General features: G+C 38.5%; 9 protein-coding genes across 9 annotated transcripts; 3 read left to right on the top strand and 6 right to left on the bottom strand.

Annotated features, from left to right (window-relative positions):
- Positions 1-360: 360 nt before the first annotated feature.
- UBP7 (ubiquitin-specific protease UBP7) lies at positions 361-3,576 on the bottom strand (the record flags this gene model as incomplete). The annotated part of the gene is made up of 1 exon (NM_001179504.1): positions 361-3,576. The coding sequence occupies one exon, from the start codon at positions 3,574-3,576 to the stop codon at positions 361-363; it is 3,216 nt and encodes a 1,071-aa protein (NP_012110.1).
- Positions 3,577-3,693: 117 nt separating this feature from the next.
- On the bottom strand, positions 3,694-3,977 carry ATG44 (mitofissin; the record flags this gene model as incomplete). The annotated part of the gene is made up of 2 exons (NM_001184521.1): positions 3,694-3,906; positions 3,969-3,977. 2 exons carry the CDS (start codon positions 3,975-3,977, stop codon positions 3,694-3,696), a joined length of 222 nt encoding a protein of 73 aa, NP_001027534.1.
- A 147-nt stretch (positions 3,978-4,124) lies between these two features.
- Positions 4,125-4,718, top strand: COA1 (Coa1p; the record flags this gene model as incomplete). The annotated part of the gene is made up of 1 exon (NM_001179505.1): positions 4,125-4,718. One exon carries the CDS (start codon positions 4,125-4,127, stop codon positions 4,716-4,718), a length of 594 nt encoding a protein of 197 aa, NP_012109.1.
- Positions 4,719-4,851: 133 nt separating this feature from the next.
- AIM20 (Aim20p) lies at positions 4,852-5,466 on the bottom strand (the record flags this gene model as incomplete). The annotated part of the gene is made up of 1 exon (NM_001179506.3): positions 4,852-5,466. One exon carries the CDS (start codon positions 5,464-5,466, stop codon positions 4,852-4,854), a length of 615 nt encoding a protein of 204 aa, NP_012108.3.
- A 248-nt stretch (positions 5,467-5,714) lies between these two features.
- On the bottom strand, positions 5,715-9,842 carry BNR1 (formin BNR1; the record flags this gene model as incomplete). The annotated part of the gene is made up of 1 exon (NM_001179507.1): positions 5,715-9,842. One exon carries the CDS (start codon positions 9,840-9,842, stop codon positions 5,715-5,717), a length of 4,128 nt encoding a protein of 1,375 aa, NP_012107.1.
- Positions 9,843-10,222: 380 nt separating this feature from the next.
- POT1 (acetyl-CoA C-acyltransferase) lies at positions 10,223-11,476 on the top strand (the record flags this gene model as incomplete). Its single annotated transcript, NM_001179508.1, has 1 exon — positions 10,223-11,476. The coding sequence occupies one exon, from the start codon at positions 10,223-10,225 to the stop codon at positions 11,474-11,476; it is 1,254 nt and encodes a 417-aa protein (NP_012106.1).
- Positions 11,477-11,526: 50 nt separating this feature from the next.
- Positions 11,527-12,234, bottom strand: SMU2 (Smu2p; the record flags this gene model as incomplete). The annotated part of the gene is made up of 1 exon (NM_001179509.1): positions 11,527-12,234. The coding sequence occupies one exon, from the start codon at positions 12,232-12,234 to the stop codon at positions 11,527-11,529; it is 708 nt and encodes a 235-aa protein (NP_012105.1).
- A 449-nt stretch (positions 12,235-12,683) lies between these two features.
- On the bottom strand, positions 12,684-14,282 carry SUC2 (beta-fructofuranosidase SUC2; the record flags this gene model as incomplete). The annotated part of the gene is made up of 1 exon (NM_001179510.1): positions 12,684-14,282. One exon carries the CDS (start codon positions 14,280-14,282, stop codon positions 12,684-12,686), a length of 1,599 nt encoding a protein of 532 aa, NP_012104.1.
- Positions 14,283-14,414: 132 nt separating this feature from the next.
- YIL163C (uncharacterized protein) lies at positions 14,415-14,768 on the top strand (the record flags this gene model as incomplete). Its single annotated transcript, NM_001270749.1, has 1 exon — positions 14,415-14,768. The coding sequence occupies one exon, from the start codon at positions 14,415-14,417 to the stop codon at positions 14,766-14,768; it is 354 nt and encodes a 117-aa protein (NP_001257678.1).
- Positions 14,769-16,885: the final 2,117 nt, after the last annotated feature.

Here is a 16,885-nt window from a genome sequence, read left to right as displayed (position 1 = left end):
ATAATAATAATGGTGGTAATGGCAATGAAATCGCTATTATTACCTATTTTCCTTAATGGAAGAGTTAAAGTAAACTAAAAAAACTACAAAAATATATGAAGAAAAAAAAAAAAAGAGGTAATAGACTCTACTACTACAATTGATCTTCAAATTATGACCTTCCTAGTGTTTATATTCTATTTCCAATACATAATATAATCTATATAATCATTGTGTAGACTTCCGTTTTAATATCGTTTTAATTATCCCCTTTATCTCTAGTTTTATCATAAAATATAGAAACACTAAATAATATTCTTCAACGTCCTGGTGCATACGCAATACATATTTATGGTGCAAAAAAAAAAATGCAAAATTTTGCTAGTCATAAACCCTTTCATAAAACAATACGTAGACATCGCTACTTGAAATTTTCAAGTTTTTATCAGATCCATGTTTCCTATCTGCCTTGACAACCTCATCGTCGAAATAGTACCATTTAGAACGCCCAATATTCACATTGTGTTCAAGGTCTTTATTCACCAGTGACGTGTAATGGCCACTGATTAATGTGCCTGTATGGTTAACCACTCCAAATAGCTTATATTTCATAGTGTCATTGTTTTTCAATATAATGTTTAGTATCAATGGATATGTTACGACGGTGTTATTTTTCTTGGTCAAATCGTAATAAAATCTCGATAAATGGATGACTAAGATTTTTGGTAAAGTTACAAAATTTATCGTTTTCACTGTTGTCAATTTTTTGTTCTTGTAATCACTCGAGTTGTTACTATCATTACCACCAGTACTGAACGGTGTACTGGAACTGGACCTCTTCCCACTACCACCCAACATCCTGAAGGGTGATCTGGACCTTTCTCGTTCAAAGATTGTCGTATTATTATTATTGCTATTATGGCCCTCAGTAATACCGTCTCCAAAAAAGTCGAGATGACGACGCTTGGTTCCTGTATGTAATGTAAAAAACCGACTTTTTTTCTTTTTACTCTTAACAATGGATGGCTCATTCTCTAATGCAGACACAGATGTAGACACAGACGCCGTGGGGCCACAGCGTGGGCAATCCCATGCATTTTCACCAGAGAGTACCTCATCGCTTGTAAACATATTAATACAATCCTCTAACTTAACTCTTTTCTCAGTAGACCTACCAAGTTTACTCAACTTCATGGAACGTCTTGGTATAGCCAGTGATAAAACATAAAATGTGCTATAGTTGAAAGTAGTGTAACCGCACCTTTTACATTGTAAGCTGTTCTCCATTTGCCCTTGAAAAATGTCATCAATAGGAGATATACCATTACCAATGACATTTTTGTCAAACCAGTGCTTATATTCGTTGTTTGAAACCTTTAGGGCATCTGCATTATACAATAATAAATTCGGATAATCGTTCGCTACATGCTGTTGGTCGGAAAGTTCATCGTGTAACCTGTCTAAAAGTATCATTAGGAACTCTTGGGTATCCTGTTGGTCATCAGGAATTTTCAAATCGGGACGCAATTGATTGATAACTTTGAGAAATCCTGTTGGGACAACTGAGCAACCACCATTTAGATACATCTTGTTGAAGAGCATACTTAGTGAATTCGAAAGTTTAGGAGAATAATGAGATCCGTTGCTCCTTATTGGTTGCAGATAGCTCTTATATTTGGATGAAATGAAGAGTGTCCGGAATGTTTTCGCAGCGAATAGACATTGTATCATACTATTAATGTAACATGTATTGCCCAAATTTCTTAGTCCCGTGATGGACAACGAAACGTATACGTTTGGACTGCGTTCAATAGTTGGAATATTGTACGCCCTTTGCGGTTGTAATATTTGTTGGTCGTAATGCTGATGCTGGTGCTGTCTTTTTCTTTGAATAATTTCATTGGAGTTAAGTTGTTCCTTTTTGACATGCTGCTTTGCTGGTATTGGCGGCTTTCGAGAGATAGAACTGACTTGTGAATGAACCATTATCTTAGGGGGCAGAGGAGGTGGAATTTCTGGGGTTGTGGGCATTGATACAGGCGGTGGAGGTGGAGGACGTTTCCTTAACCTTATAGGCAGGTCAGGGGGCTTCCAGGAGGGAGGCTCAGGAACTTTTGTAGATGATTCCTTAGCGGAAAAAGAGTCCTGAGAATCCGGCTGCTGCTGCTGCTGCTGCTGCTCCTGTTGTAAGCGCGCCTTCTGTGAGTAAGGTCTGTACAAGTAATCTTCAATAGAGATATGATACTCCTGGGCATACGAATGCAGAGTTTTCTTCCATTTTTCGTACCCACCTAAGAGGGTAGTAGGTACAGTTGTTAAAGGAGTCTTCTGAGAAGTCAGCATCAAATAAAAAAAAATAAATGCATAATCAAAATTTATAGTCATGAAGGTCTTCACATCAGTATAGTAAACAATGTAATCAAATTTATTACGGTTTATAAAATTCTCATTCTCCTTCAGTAAATGTTCCAATATGTCATCCTTGTAGATAGGTGTGTTCGTCTGCTTGTCCCACAACAAGTTTGGATCCACATTCACTAAGTTCGGAGCCACAATGTGATTTATTGCAGATCTTTGTGGTATTCTCAAGTCGATGAGTAAAACCTTTTCACGTTCAACGCGATTCGATAAAATACTAAACAATTCTGGTGCTGTGATTATACTCTGCTTTTGTAAAATATCCAAACTCTGGATGAAGCCATCATTCTCAACGTTGAACAGATCATCATTGTCTTCCTTGAGGTTGCCGCTATCCACCATATAAACAGAATGGTAAGAATCCTTTCGATGAGTTACTGATCTATCTGCGGTTATTTCTCGAAATGGTGGGTTCAAAGATGCGAAACTAGTGTCATCCTCGTGGTATATGGAGGGTACATCTTCCAATAAAACAGATGGTCTCACTGGAACACTTGTCTTTCTTTCAGGCTCACGAAAAGCTGGCGTTGGTATCACTTCGGGCAATAAAGCCAGTTTCAATTGGTCGTTGGGCTCTAAGTTTGGTGCTGTCCAAACAGGTGAAGATTGTTCTGCGTCGTCTTCAGTAAACGTGCCTTTGAGGCCATGATCTTGCGGTGCCGCGGTGTCAAGTGATAGTGAAGCTACCTGACCTGAAAGATCGTCAGCTGGAACTGAAAATGCCCTCTTCTTGGTGATTCTGTGCTCAATACCGGCCCCGTGTTTAACCGATTCATCTAGGACCACACCGATTTCTTTCTTCACCATAAGCACAACATTGGTCATGTTCATTTCATTCTCATACATCTTTTTTAGATCTGTATAGATGCTGTAGGACTTGTTTCGTGTTTGGAACTGCAAAGATTGTGGAATAATTAAGAACACGTAGTAGCATCCAATGATAAACGCTGTCAGTGCATCGTTGGGCCTATCGTGATGGATTGAATCTAGATATAACTCGAATAGGTACTCTGTATGCTCCAGAAGGTCCAGCAGCTTCTCCAGTTTTAGCTGCGGATAGTAGTGCTTGATATCTTCGTGGTACAGGTCCTGGACCCTTCGCAGTAATTCATTTGAGTACTCAGGCGTGAACGGCGTTATATGTGGATGCATGGCCGTGCCCTTATCATCGTCTAGCATTTAAAGTTCTATGCGTAATCGATAGCGATAGCTCTTTAAGTTGCGGTTATTAATTTTGGCCCCCGGCTGGGTGCCGTTATACAAAATATTATCAACATATATAGAATATAAACGTACCTATTTCCTAGCGAAATACGTCGAGGAGCCACAAGTGGCAACAGAATAGTCGTATACAGACTCTCCCAAGTTCAAGTACCGCTTCATGTAGTTTCTCATAGTCTGATTGTCCAGAGTCTCCAGTTTAGGCGTCAAACCTGTATTGCGTTTAATCCCCGCGAGGCACGTTGATACCAAGACCAAATCTATGGATATGTGTACTAGTTTCCCTACCTAACCAATTTCTCTTGTTAGTATTACCGGATGCGTTGTTAGTAGCTCATTTGGGTACTTACTAATGTCATCTCTTTGCGTTTTGCTTGTTCTTGTTTTGATCATTGTGGAGAGAAAGAAAGCGCCTTCTTGTCATTTTAATCCCAGTTTTAAAACAGTTCGATCTTTCTCTCCGTACCAGTCCACGACATAAAAGTAAAAGATAAAACAGACTATACATGATGTTAAGACTAGTAACTAAAGGGTTGCCGAAAGTGACACCTTCTGCAGCTAAGGCTGTGCTAGTGCGTGGTTCCTTGCTGCACTCATTCTCTACCAGCGCTAGATTCAATAATAGTGTCGCTGAAGATGAGGCCAAGATCGTTTTGAAAGACAAGAACAGGCCATTGAGAATTGACAGAGAATTGCCTGACCCAACCACGGAGAGGAGAAAGCGAATAGCTGGATTTTTGTTGTTTTCTGTGGCCATTGGGTCCGCACTATCTTTGATCTTCAACTATGAAAAGACGGAGTCCCCCATTATCTCCAACACGCTGTATTATATAAGACGGTCTCCAGCAACTAAAAACATACTGGGTGAGAGCATAGAATTTGATGGTATCATCCCTTGGGTCTACGGTGAACTGAACTCTGTGAAGGGTAGGATTAACATTACGTTTTATATCAAGGGGGACAAAAACGTTACTGGAACCGTTAGACTGGTTGCCGATAGGAACACTCACGACGAAGAGTTTTTGATTCATGAATGGAGCGTCACTGCCGCTGGCCAAAAGATCGATTTGCTAGCTGAAAATACCAAGACACCAATTTAATAGCAAGTATGGTGCTATTTGTCTGTAAATATCCTTTATTATTATTTTATTTTTATCGTTATTACAAGTGGTCTGGGTATCTATACAAATGCAAAACTATGTAGGTACGTTTATATATCTATATGCATATATATTAGTGTGGCCGTAAGCTGTCAATAAATTCTCTCTTGTTGACAGTATAATTCGTAAAATCGTTTTCATATGGGTCATCCAGTTTTATTTCTTCGTGTAACGCAGTATTTTCTGTGCTCGATGACAAGTTTGACGTAGAAGCTGATCTCAAACTACTCGTTTCTTTGCGCGATAGCGTCAGTGGATACATAAAACTATAGGAAGGATCTCTGACCATCCCATAATTCACCTTTTCGCCGCTGAAAATGACGGGGACATTGGTATATGCAGTGCTCTGCTTTTTTGGACGCAAAGTCCCCATACTAGCGTTCAATTGCCTTCTGTATGCTGGTGTGTACCCTGCCTTGGCGGTTTTTTCTTGGCAGGGTTTAAGATCCTGGTTTGCTTCCTTTTCGTTTATCGTGGAAGCTTCACTTGAGCTGTTAATTTCGGCTTTAAAACCATCATATACCGACACTGCCACTTCTTCCATTACCATCTTCTCCAAATCAGCATCTCTAATCTCTTCTTTTTTGTAACGTCGTTGTAATTTACACCAAAATATCAGGGCTATTATTACGCCCACAGCAATTGGAATCCCAACTGCCGTTCCCACTGCCACAGACACATTGCCCATCTTTATTCAATAGTCTGTTTTGATGATTGAAAAGTAGATTGTTTTGAGCTAAAAATTCGATGCTTTCTGTGCTTATTTTGAAATTTATTAATGAATCTGTCCATCTCCAAATCTTAGTTCTTAACTAGGAAATTTGTCAACACGACCACCGCCCGAAAAGGGAAAATATTTCCCTTTTGAGAAGCGATTGCGAATATTGTCCATTTCTTTATATAAGCTCCACAACTACATAAAATACTAAGTCTTCACTATATATTTTGAATATCGTTCAGCATAGCATGCGTTCTCTCTAGTAAAACGTGATCTTCATCCTTTCTCGTTTTTACATCTCCTTCATGTACGTTAATGGCTATTTCATTGAGTTTTGTACTCTTTCTTCTTCTTAGAGGTTCTGGATCCTTCTTTACTTCGCGTAATTTAGATATGAGTAGATCAACAGCATCCCTGTTTACTTTTTCACCATCGTTTTCATCACTTCCATTGCTTTTCTTATTACTGCTTGTCCTCATATCTAACAAGCTCTTCCTTTGTTCGTACACTCTTTCCATTTCCTCCTTTTCAATGTTTTCCTTGGCACATTTCTTAAACATGGCTAAAAATTCAATAAAGGGTTGGAAAAATTCGTTTTTACTCTCTTTATCTTTGGGATCTTCACCGTAATATTTCATCAGTTTATTCAAATCTATTAAAGTTAATTTACATTGACCAATCAATAATTCACTTTTTGTTTTGGCCCGATTAATCTTAAACTTGACCTTTTTAATAATTTGATCTCTGGGGTCTAAGTTCTCCTCTTTGGATAGCTTTCCTACTTGAAACTGAGTAACTAAATCCTCAATTTTTTTATGAAATTCATGACACTCTGATTCAACGTGTTCTAGTGAGATTTTACCTAAATCTTCAATGTTCTTCAAATCATCCACAAAACCGTATATATCAGGATATTTTATTCTTATGACTTTTTCAATAAAATGCAAAAATGATACATTTTGATCAATACTGGATCTGACAAAGGCAAGTTTAGTCAATGACTTCAATTTGATACCCTTAACAATTCTTTTATTCATATGATTGCCTATTTCCGTGATAATAAACATCAAACTTTTAAATTTAGGTGAACGATTTAAGTGTGAAATTGCATCATCAATTTTTTGTAACTTGAAAATCAAATCGTAATAATCTCTCTCGTATGTTGACAATGTCAGCAGACTCTTTGATCTTGCATTCCAATAAAATCTTAAATTGATACACAACTCCAAAAATATTCTGTCAGCTCTTTGTAAGTCACTTACTGCTTTACCATCCTTACCCTGTGAATATGGCTCGTACTTATTAAGCATACTTTTTGGTATATTTACTAACTCTTCTTTACAAAAAAATTTCAGTATGTTAACATTTTGGACAATGTCGTTATCACAGTTCAATACTTTCATAACAAATTCCATATCAGATAATTGGGAAAACATGTGTAAATTAATACCAAATTGCTGAGCCAAATCTCTTGATAAGAATGAAATTTTCTTCAGCTCATTGGAAGACTTGCCATTGTTTGAAGACAAGGCAATTGAGGATTCTGCGTTCCTTTTATTTGCAATCTTAGTCGGACTTTTCATCTTAAAAATATCTTCAATCTGAGAGAATATACCATCAGTTTGTAATTCTTTGATTGTTTCTTGGCGTTGAAACGTGTCTTCCCAAAGTGTGTCTTTGATATCCTCCACCTTATCCCAGTGGATTTGCTTCAATCGCTTTTCAGTTGGAGGTGGTTTTAAATCGGTTGTCGTTGGATTGATAGACACTGAGGAGGAAGAAAGAAGACCATTTGGTAAAGGTGGAGCTGGAGGAGTAACTAAATCGTGATTGGAGGGGCCTTTGTTCATCGACAAGGACTCGGGTAAAGGCGGTGGCGGTGGTGGTGGTGGAACGGCGCCACAAGTTTTAGTTTTAAATAGATCTGGAAGGGGTGGCGGTGCAGGTGCTGCAATACAGGAAACACCATCCGGTTTAGCTTCTGCTTCAGTCAAAAGAGACTGTGGAAGTGGAGGAGGGGGAGGTGGAGGAGGGGGCGGTGGAAGTTGAGGTAGTTTAACAACTTCAGGTACTAGTTGGATTCCATTATCAAGACTATCTGAGGAAAGTCGAGGGAAAAGTTTTGGTGAAGAAGAAACCGAAGACAACACGGGAGACGATTGGTAATTAGGTTGTGTTCCTAGGCTATTTGAAAATTCCAACTCTGAAAGTATCGAATTTAGAGAGACATTTTGCATATTAGTAATATTTTTCATAGAAGGGATATTAAAATTAATGGTTGACGTAGATCTTTGAAATAATGAGTCTTTTGATTTATCTTCGGATTCATTTTGGGACTCATTTTCGTTATTTGCATCAGTTAAATATGATGAAAGGGACGTAACTCTTTTACTTTTTAGTAGACTAGTTGAACGCTTGGGCAGAGAAATTTTTTGCTGCTGCTGTTGCTTTTTTGCTAAATTTTGGAAAATGATATTTCCATGACTATTATTTTTTATTATCGAGCCGGCAATACTCAAGTTGCTACTTGCCAATGAAGGTGGCTGGTCATATAACCTTTGATGCGTGGTAATTTGGTCTAGTCTTTTCTTGGTTGCCTTCAACTGCAGTTTCAGATTTTCAATTTCCTTGGTTTTCAGAGATATCAAAGATTCACTTTCATCTAGTTTTGCTATTAAATGATCTTTATCATGATTTTCTACTAAATTTAATTTTTCATTCAAATGAGAAATCTTAGCATTAAGATCATCAATTTCTGTGACCGCTCTTCTAGCAATTTCATCAGATTGTAGAGAATCCAACAATTTATTAACAGAATCTTGAAAAACATAATCCACATTTTCTGCGGACTCCAAGGTTTCATCAAAAGAAGGATTCGTTGACACTTGAAAGGAATCTATGAGATAAAACAGCAAAGAATTTATCAATTTTAATAGTTTAATAGATTCTGAGTATGGTTTTTGAGAGTCTAAGATTTTCCACAGCGATTGAATAATCTCGTTTATTGGTGCCTCTACGGGACTATCTTTTGCCTTCAATAACAGGCAATTTTCAAGACATAGAGGCTCGCTTTCTATTCTTGCGATATCTTTTGTTGGGTGAAGCGAATTCGTATCGTTGGTAGTTTTTATCATCGAGTCAAATATCGCAGATTCTTTGGATTTGAATTGTTTTATTTGTTCCATGATCACGACACTATTAGGATCATCTTTATAGGCCAGTTCTAAAAATGTGATAGTGTTATGTATATTATTCTTTTTCAAAAAATTCAAAATTTCTAGTGCAGTCTTGTTGTTGAAACCTTGCAGTATGGAGTTTATTAGCAGTAGGAAAGTTGTCGAATAGTCTATTTTTAATTGGTTCCAGTTCAAATAAAGGGATGAATGAATTGCAATATCATCCGCAAGGATTTTGTCAAACCATTCTAGCCAATCGGTGAATAATATGGAAAGCTGGTCCCATATCAACTCACAACCCGTGGAACCCTCAACATACGTTAATAATAAAAGTAACTCCATAGAAAGTAACTGACATTTCAAATTAGAATTTTGATCCGTCAGAAGCTCGGTGAACCAGCGAATTAAAGGCTCAGAATGTAGTGCTCTTATTCTCGCCAGTGGGTTGTTCATCAGTATTTTAAAGCACCGAAGATAAACAAATTGTAATTCCTTGGATATGAGTGGCAAAGTCTTTTCGATCAATGTCGTCAAGTAAATTTCATCCTTGAGAAAAAGTTGCAAAAAGCTTTGCTTTCGCAGGAATTTTTCTAGTTTATATAGAGCCTTCGATAACTTCATGCCACCTGTTGAAAGGTTTCTAACTAGGCCATCCAAAAAGTGTGCGTTTTCAGCTAGTTCATTAGTGGCCAAATGTGTAGAGTATGTCGTGCTCGAAGTCACTTTCTTTTTCCCCCAATGATTGGAACTACGGATTTTACATATCAATAACCATTTCCTTCGTAGAGAGATGTTTTGTAAATTCTTATAAGCAGCCCCCCAAAAAAAAGTTCCATCTTTTAAAAGCTCATCAAACATTCTTTCGACGAGTGATGCGTCCTGAGGCATGCACTTCGGATTAAAATCCATTTCCGATCCGTTCACTTCTTCGGAAACCATTGGTGACGAAGAAACGTCATTAGCTGAGAAATTCTTCTGTTTCATGTATATATGTGATCCTGTACCTTGTTTCTCTAACGCTACACCGACCAACTGCAAGCCAGCGGCAACCAGCCCATCGTTCAAATTCAATTCTTCCAATTTACGGGCTTCGCTGACCCTATCACGCGCGTGAAGTGACAGCGATCTGCGAGGGTAGCGGTACGTCTTCTTGTTCGGGGAAGAGTCCATCGCTGATGATTGTGCTATTTTTTTATCTGCTTTTGTGTCACGATCATCATCACTATGTAATCTTCAAAAGATCAAGAATTTGCTAGTTTTGAACCTATGCCACAAATAGCGAAAAAAGAAAAAAAACTTGACGCGTCAACATGAGGAGGGTAATGATGTGGTAGCGCCGTGTAAGGCGCTATCAAAGGGAAACGGGGATAATAGTATTAACACCGCAGCTTTTTTTTCCTTTCTCCCTCTATTGGTTTCAAATTTATTGGAGTTTTACTAGAAAGAAGAGATATAAATAGGGTATACTTTTGCATCTCAGTTCTATTGAAATCGAATGGTTATTTCTTGTGGCTCTGAGTACAGAGTGAATATAACACTACATAAAAGCAATGTCTCAAAGACTACAAAGTATCAAGGATCATTTGGTGGAGAGCGCCATGGGTAAGGGTGAATCGAAGAGGAAGAACTCGTTGCTGGAGAAAAGACCCGAAGATGTAGTTATTGTGGCTGCTAACAGGTCTGCCATCGGTAAAGGTTTTAAAGGTGCCTTCAAAGATGTAAACACAGACTACTTATTATACAACTTTCTCAATGAGTTCATCGGGAGGTTTCCGGAACCTTTGAGGGCTGATTTGAACTTAATCGAAGAAGTTGCCTGTGGAAATGTTCTCAATGTTGGAGCCGGTGCTACAGAACACAGGGCTGCATGCTTGGCAAGTGGGATTCCCTACTCGACGCCATTTGTCGCTTTAAACAGACAATGTTCTTCAGGTTTAACGGCGGTGAACGATATTGCCAACAAGATTAAGGTTGGGCAAATTGATATTGGTTTGGCGCTGGGAGTGGAATCAATGACCAATAACTACAAAAACGTCAATCCCTTGGGCATGATCTCCTCTGAAGAGCTGCAAAAAAACCGAGAAGCGAAGAAATGTCTAATACCAATGGGCATTACTAATGAGAATGTTGCCGCTAATTTCAAGATCAGTAGAAAGGATCAAGACGAGTTCGCTGCGAATTCATATCAAAAAGCTTACAAGGCGAAAAATGAGGGGCTTTTCGAAGATGAAATTTTACCTATAAAATTACCAGATGGCTCAATTTGCCAGTCGGACGAAGGGCCACGCCCTAACGTCACTGCGGAGTCGCTTTCAAGCATCAGGCCTGCCTTTATCAAAGACAGAGGAACCACAACTGCGGGCAATGCATCCCAGGTCTCCGATGGTGTGGCAGGTGTCTTGTTAGCCCGCAGGTCCGTAGCCAACCAGTTAAATCTGCCTGTGCTAGGTCGCTACATCGATTTTCAAACAGTGGGGGTTCCCCCTGAAATCATGGGTGTGGGCCCTGCATACGCCATACCAAAAGTCCTGGAAGCTACTGGCTTGCAAGTCCAAGATATCGATATTTTTGAAATAAATGAAGCATTCGCGGCCCAAGCATTATACTGCATCCATAAACTGGGCATCGATTTGAATAAAGTAAATCCAAGAGGTGGTGCAATCGCGTTAGGCCATCCCTTGGGTTGTACTGGCGCAAGGCAAGTAGCTACCATACTAAGAGAACTGAAAAAGGATCAAATCGGGGTTGTTAGTATGTGTATCGGTACTGGTATGGGTGCCGCCGCCATCTTTATTAAAGAATAGTTTTAATACTTGATAATAGTTAATATTCTCCCTTTTTATTATGCTCATATTTATATGGTTTTGTAAAAGCTATTACGTAGTTTATCAATTTGTTTATAATTTTCCATTTTCAATATTTCTAACTCACTAACCAAATAGTTTATTTGAGATAATATCCTCCAGTCCTCCTTAACCAATTGACGGGCTTTCCAGTTGAAATTCGCTATCACGGTGTCCATGTAAGAGGAAACTTCTTCATTACTTTTCATCGTTAGTTTTATTGGGGCCTTTGGATAATCCAAAGGTATGTTGAATAAAATTTTCAAAGAAATCTTACCGGAGTCTGTCATGGGGGAGATTCGATAGCCATATGAGGTAACGTGCTTACCCTTTTTAAACAGTTTAAAATCGGATAAGGTGTGAATGCATTGTTCGATTTCTTCTTGCCTTTTTGCGATTTGTTTTCGCTCTTCTACATTAATTTCCTTTGAGTAGTGTAGGGTATTCTTTTTATTAGCTCCATTATTGTTTTTCCGCCTTCTGTTTTTCGCTTGAGATTTCTCGACTCTCACTTCTTCCCCTCCAGTCACAGGTTTAGGTTCATTTTGTTCCTTTGTCTCTGTCTTCTTATTTCTGTTTCGATTTTTATTCCGCTTTTTATTTCCATTTTTAGCTTTATTTGTGCTCTCCTCATTCCCGATTGGAGTTCCTTCGTTTCCCAAACCAGAAGCTTTTCCCTGAGATTTTTTAGCTCCTGTTACAGATAGCTTGGTATCCATTTCCCTCACTACTTCTTTTTGAGAACACTTTTACGTAGAAGACAACGCTTTTTTTTTTTACAATATGGTATACTTCTACTTAATGCTTTTAAATTTTCACATAACTAATACTTTACCCGGTTTCATTGTGTCAGTAACAAAACAGATAAAGGCAAAAAGGTCCATCCTAGTAGTGTAAGGCAACTACATTACGATTGTGGGTTTATTACGTGAAAAAATGATGTCTATTGCAAAGTAGTAAAAATTTTTAAGAGAATTATACTTATATAAAGTACATAAAGAACAAATTCCAGGTAACTGGGGTCGGGAGAAAATAAAAATAAAAATACATTTTCAATGGTTTGGAGGTATTCTTTGAAATCATAAAGTTTTACATTCGTCACTCGTTAGCTAAAGCCCTTTAGAATGGCTTTTGAAAAAAATAAAAAAGACAATAAGTTTTATAACCTCTATTTTACTTCCCTTACTTGGAACTTGTCAATGTAGAACAAATTATCGACACCAGTGGTCATGTTCACAGATCCTAGAGCGTTACCGGTGGTCATGAAGTAGGTATTTGTAGAAACCACATCTCCATCGTTGAAGTACAATTCCAAGATGTTTTGATCCAGTAGGCCGTACACTTTATAGTAACTTAGGTCGTTCTCAGACTTGAATGGTTGGTTGTTGACAGACATTCTGTTTGTGAAATATGGGTTCTCCTTGACAAACTTGACCTTAGAGTTACCACGGTCCAAAAAGAAGGAAGAAGCACTGACTTCAAAACCCATTCTCAAATATTCTTCAGGATCTTCTAAACCCTTGAACCAAAGTGATAAGTCGGCAAAGACGGATTTGGATATGGTTTGTGTGGTGTTAACAGCGTAAACCAACTCAAACTCTAGGGTACCAGTCGAGTTGCTCAAATCGACATTGTAAGAATTGGCCTTAGTTAGAGTTGTGTTAGTAGCAAAACGAGACCAGGGACCAGCATTACTAATGTTCAATATTGGTTCGGCTTTCAAATTGATCAATTCAGTCTCTGGATTAGCTTGATATTCAGTGTTCAAAGAAAACTTGCGGACCAAAGACATGGATGATCTCCATGGGTTAGTTGGGACAAAGGCACTGTACTCCCAGTTTGAAGCCCAGGCAATACCTAATGCTGAACCGTAGGTTGGGTCAGTGTTGAAGAAAGTTTGCAAGGCATAGTAGTCCTTACCAAAATCTACCACTCTAGATTGATTGTCAAACGCTTCAAAATGAGTACCATTGAAGGATCCAACAAAATATTGGTTGAAGGAACCGCCAGCAGGTGCACCTGGGTTGATAGAAATAAACATGACCCAATAAGATTTGGAAGGATCTTGCTCAGTTGGGACTTCAATCAAACCTGGACATTCGTATTGGTAGCCTAAGAAACCTTCATTGGCAAATGCAGATTCTAGCTTCCAGGACTTCAAGTCATCAGAGGAGTAAATTTCAATTTTGTAGTCTTGTGATTTGGCAGCCGTCATAATCCATTTTTGAGAAGGTTCATACCAGAACACCTTTGGATCTCTGAATTGAGTGGAGTTGGCAGCTAAAACAGGGTTCTTTTGGTATTCAGTAAAAGTGTAACCACCATCAAGAGAATAGCTAATGTATTGCTCTTCACTTTCAGGAGTGTTATAAGTCCAAATCGCAACGCATCTTTGTCTTGGATCAATAGTATCATTGAAAAACCCACTCGTGTTGTTGTAATCAACCACCATGGAGCCAGAGAAAGCACCTGAATCGTTACGCTTGGGAGCGATAGCAATGGGTTGATCTTCCCAATTAGTCAAATCATCGGAAGTAGCATGGCCCCAAAACAATGGCGTACCCCATACGGTGTCATTTGGGTTGTATTGAAAGTACAGATGCCATTTGGCATCTTTTTCATCGTACCACAACCCATTTGGGTCATTCATCCAGCCCTTGTTGGGTGTGAAGTGGACCAAAGGTCTATCGCTAGTTTCGTTTGTCATTGATGCAGATATTTTGGCTGCAAAACCAGCCAAAAGGAAAAGGAAAGCTTGCAAAAGCATCATATACGTTAGTGAAAAGAAAAGCTTTTTGTTTTGCTTGTTTCTCTGAGAGAAAAAAAAAAGTAAGATATATGGTAAAAAAAAAGCACAAGAACAAGAGAATGTTTTGAAGAATAATACATATCTATTTATATGTTTCTTTTCAGGAGGAAGGATTATAGGATCGAAATCCAAAAAAAAAAAGTCGTCAAATCTTTCTTCCAAATGGTTTACTATAGAGCCCTTAGGCAACATTTTTGTCAAACAAAGTCGTTTAAGCATTCCTCGAAAAGAAACGTCTCTATGATGGTAATAGGCAAACATCGGGCGTACCTTAAAAGTCTTAGACATCACATAAAGGGATTTATAATCACATTCCTCGTCAGTTTTTCCAGAAACCTCCATGGAAAAACCCTGGACGTGGGGTCGATTAACGCTACGCGTATTTCTTCGCCCCCGGATAATTTCCTAAACTGGGTTTTTTCTTTTTATTCCTGTTCAGAGTAATAAAAATGCGGGGAATAATGGAAGCCCTCATAATGGATCGAGTTCAACAAAGGCACGCCTTTGGTAGAAGAATACTGTGGGCCTTTCTAACGTAGCATACCGACTGGTAATTTGCTCACAAACTATTCTAAATGACGTACTTTTTTGAGCTTTGCTGGGGGAGCGAGAACTACGCTAGGACAACAACTCCCATACGGTAAATGTCTTAGTATGTCGTGCTTGTACAAACGAAACATGATAAAATGGATACCTTCGACAGCTCACCGTGCCCCTGTCCTTTGTTCATTGGGAAACCTCCTGCCGTAATTCTACATACTATACTCGATACCCGAGATTGTGACGTGTGGATGCTAAGCCCCTATAACCTCAAACTTTTTAGCTTGGAAAGGCACTTAACTCAATTATAGGTTGTTGCGAATTCTGAATTTTTACAGCTACTTCTGTAGGGAATTCAGACCTCCGTACGGTATCTCCCTGTTTACTACAGGGGAAAACTTAGTTTTTTTTTTACTATAGTATATGCAAGGCCCTGAAGCTCCATGATATTTCGTAGATTATTCGGCTTCCTATTCAAGGCAATGTCTAGCCGTTTAATGTGCGACGGCATTAGCAAAGCTTCTTCAGTTAATAACTTTTCTACGTTCTTTAGCGCATTAATAGACTGATCGTCTATTACCATCGTGGAAATGAGGTATAGCACCTAAGAATACAGCGAAGGAGGTCTAACTGCTTCCCAGAAGTCACAGGAAAATAAACTTTTTTTTTTTATTTTCCGCTTTTTTCATAAACTTCTTTCACACTTTCCGCTTTTCCATACTTGGTAAATGCACATAATGCTATTGTAATATACAACCATGATTTCACTTCCCCTGGCGCAACAGTATGTTGTTAGCTATGATACAAAAATTTTTTAAGGCCATTTGAAAGCATCAATTTCTCAGAACACACTTCATCTACTGCAAAAGAAGACTTTCGAAGAAAAGTACAAATTGCGACGAACTACTTTCATAGTAACAAAATGAACAGTGACATTGAAAAGCAGAGAATGTTGAACATAGGCTAATTTTACGTTCTCACAGCCTGGCTAGCACCTAGAAACGACGCATGCTGCCATGTTAGTAGTCAAACAAAATTGAAGTGAGGCTCAAAATAGTTTGAATGAACACAACAAAACATTGGATAAGCTGTCATGCTACATTAGCAATACAAAAACCCGCACCCCGTAGTCACGTTCGCCTTCGCAGCTTTTTAAAAATGGCAAAGAGTCTGACTTATGCTCTGTTGACATTTAAGAGATACAATGAATCGATCCAACAATTATTAGCCATCAGTACTTCTCTTTTGTGAGGTAGGGCGACAAGAAAACGCACAAACTAGAGAAGATATTTATGCATTTTTCGGTATATCAGATAAAAGTTGGTAGTGCTCGAGCTTTTCTTTCTATACCAATAAATGCTGCAAAATATTATAATCTAATTAGTACTGAAGTAACTCTAGCAAAGCACAGGTGACAAAATTTGTGCTGGTGATTGTTGGTACTGCTATCGCCAGAATAGTCGAGATGTTTGCATGTATCGACTGCTATGCGCGTAAGAAATTGGAATTTTGTATGGATAACTATGGCCGACCACTGCACCTAGCAACAGTGAAGAACTCGTTTATCGAGAGACGAGTGTCGAGATAACAGATATGACAATTAGATTATGTAGCCGAAACCATATATTAGAGCCAGTAGTTGTTTGATCATAGCTTGATTTTCATTAATTATCAGTCCTCTTCCGTGTAGTGCCTTTTTTCTTCTGCAAGCGAACTTTTTACAGATGGAAGTTCGATAACAGAGGAAAAAGGCGAAAGGTGGTTACTTGAAACATGGTGTATCTTAAAAACCGCTCGAAATTATAGAGGTGAAATTACAAGTTACTTGCGGTTCGATAAGCAAACGCATTTACGCTTATACTTTGGAGCCACATTTCACTATGAACGCCACATTATATTAATCCCACCGCGATTTGAAAACGGTTATCAGTAAAGTTGGCCTAATGCTTACGAAATATGAGCTATCTTTTTTGCTTCGTAAAAAAAATGGAGCCCAGGCCTCCGTGACTCATAAAGGGCAG

The sequence above is a fragment of the Saccharomyces cerevisiae genome, chromosome IX (genome assembly GCF_000146045.2).
Source record: "Saccharomyces cerevisiae S288C chromosome IX, complete sequence".
Lineage (NCBI taxonomy): Eukaryota > Fungi > Ascomycota > Saccharomycetes > Saccharomycetales > Saccharomycetaceae > Saccharomyces > Saccharomyces cerevisiae.
The sequence above is the reverse complement of the archived record's forward strand: the minus strand, read 5'-3'. Positions and strand labels throughout refer to the sequence as shown.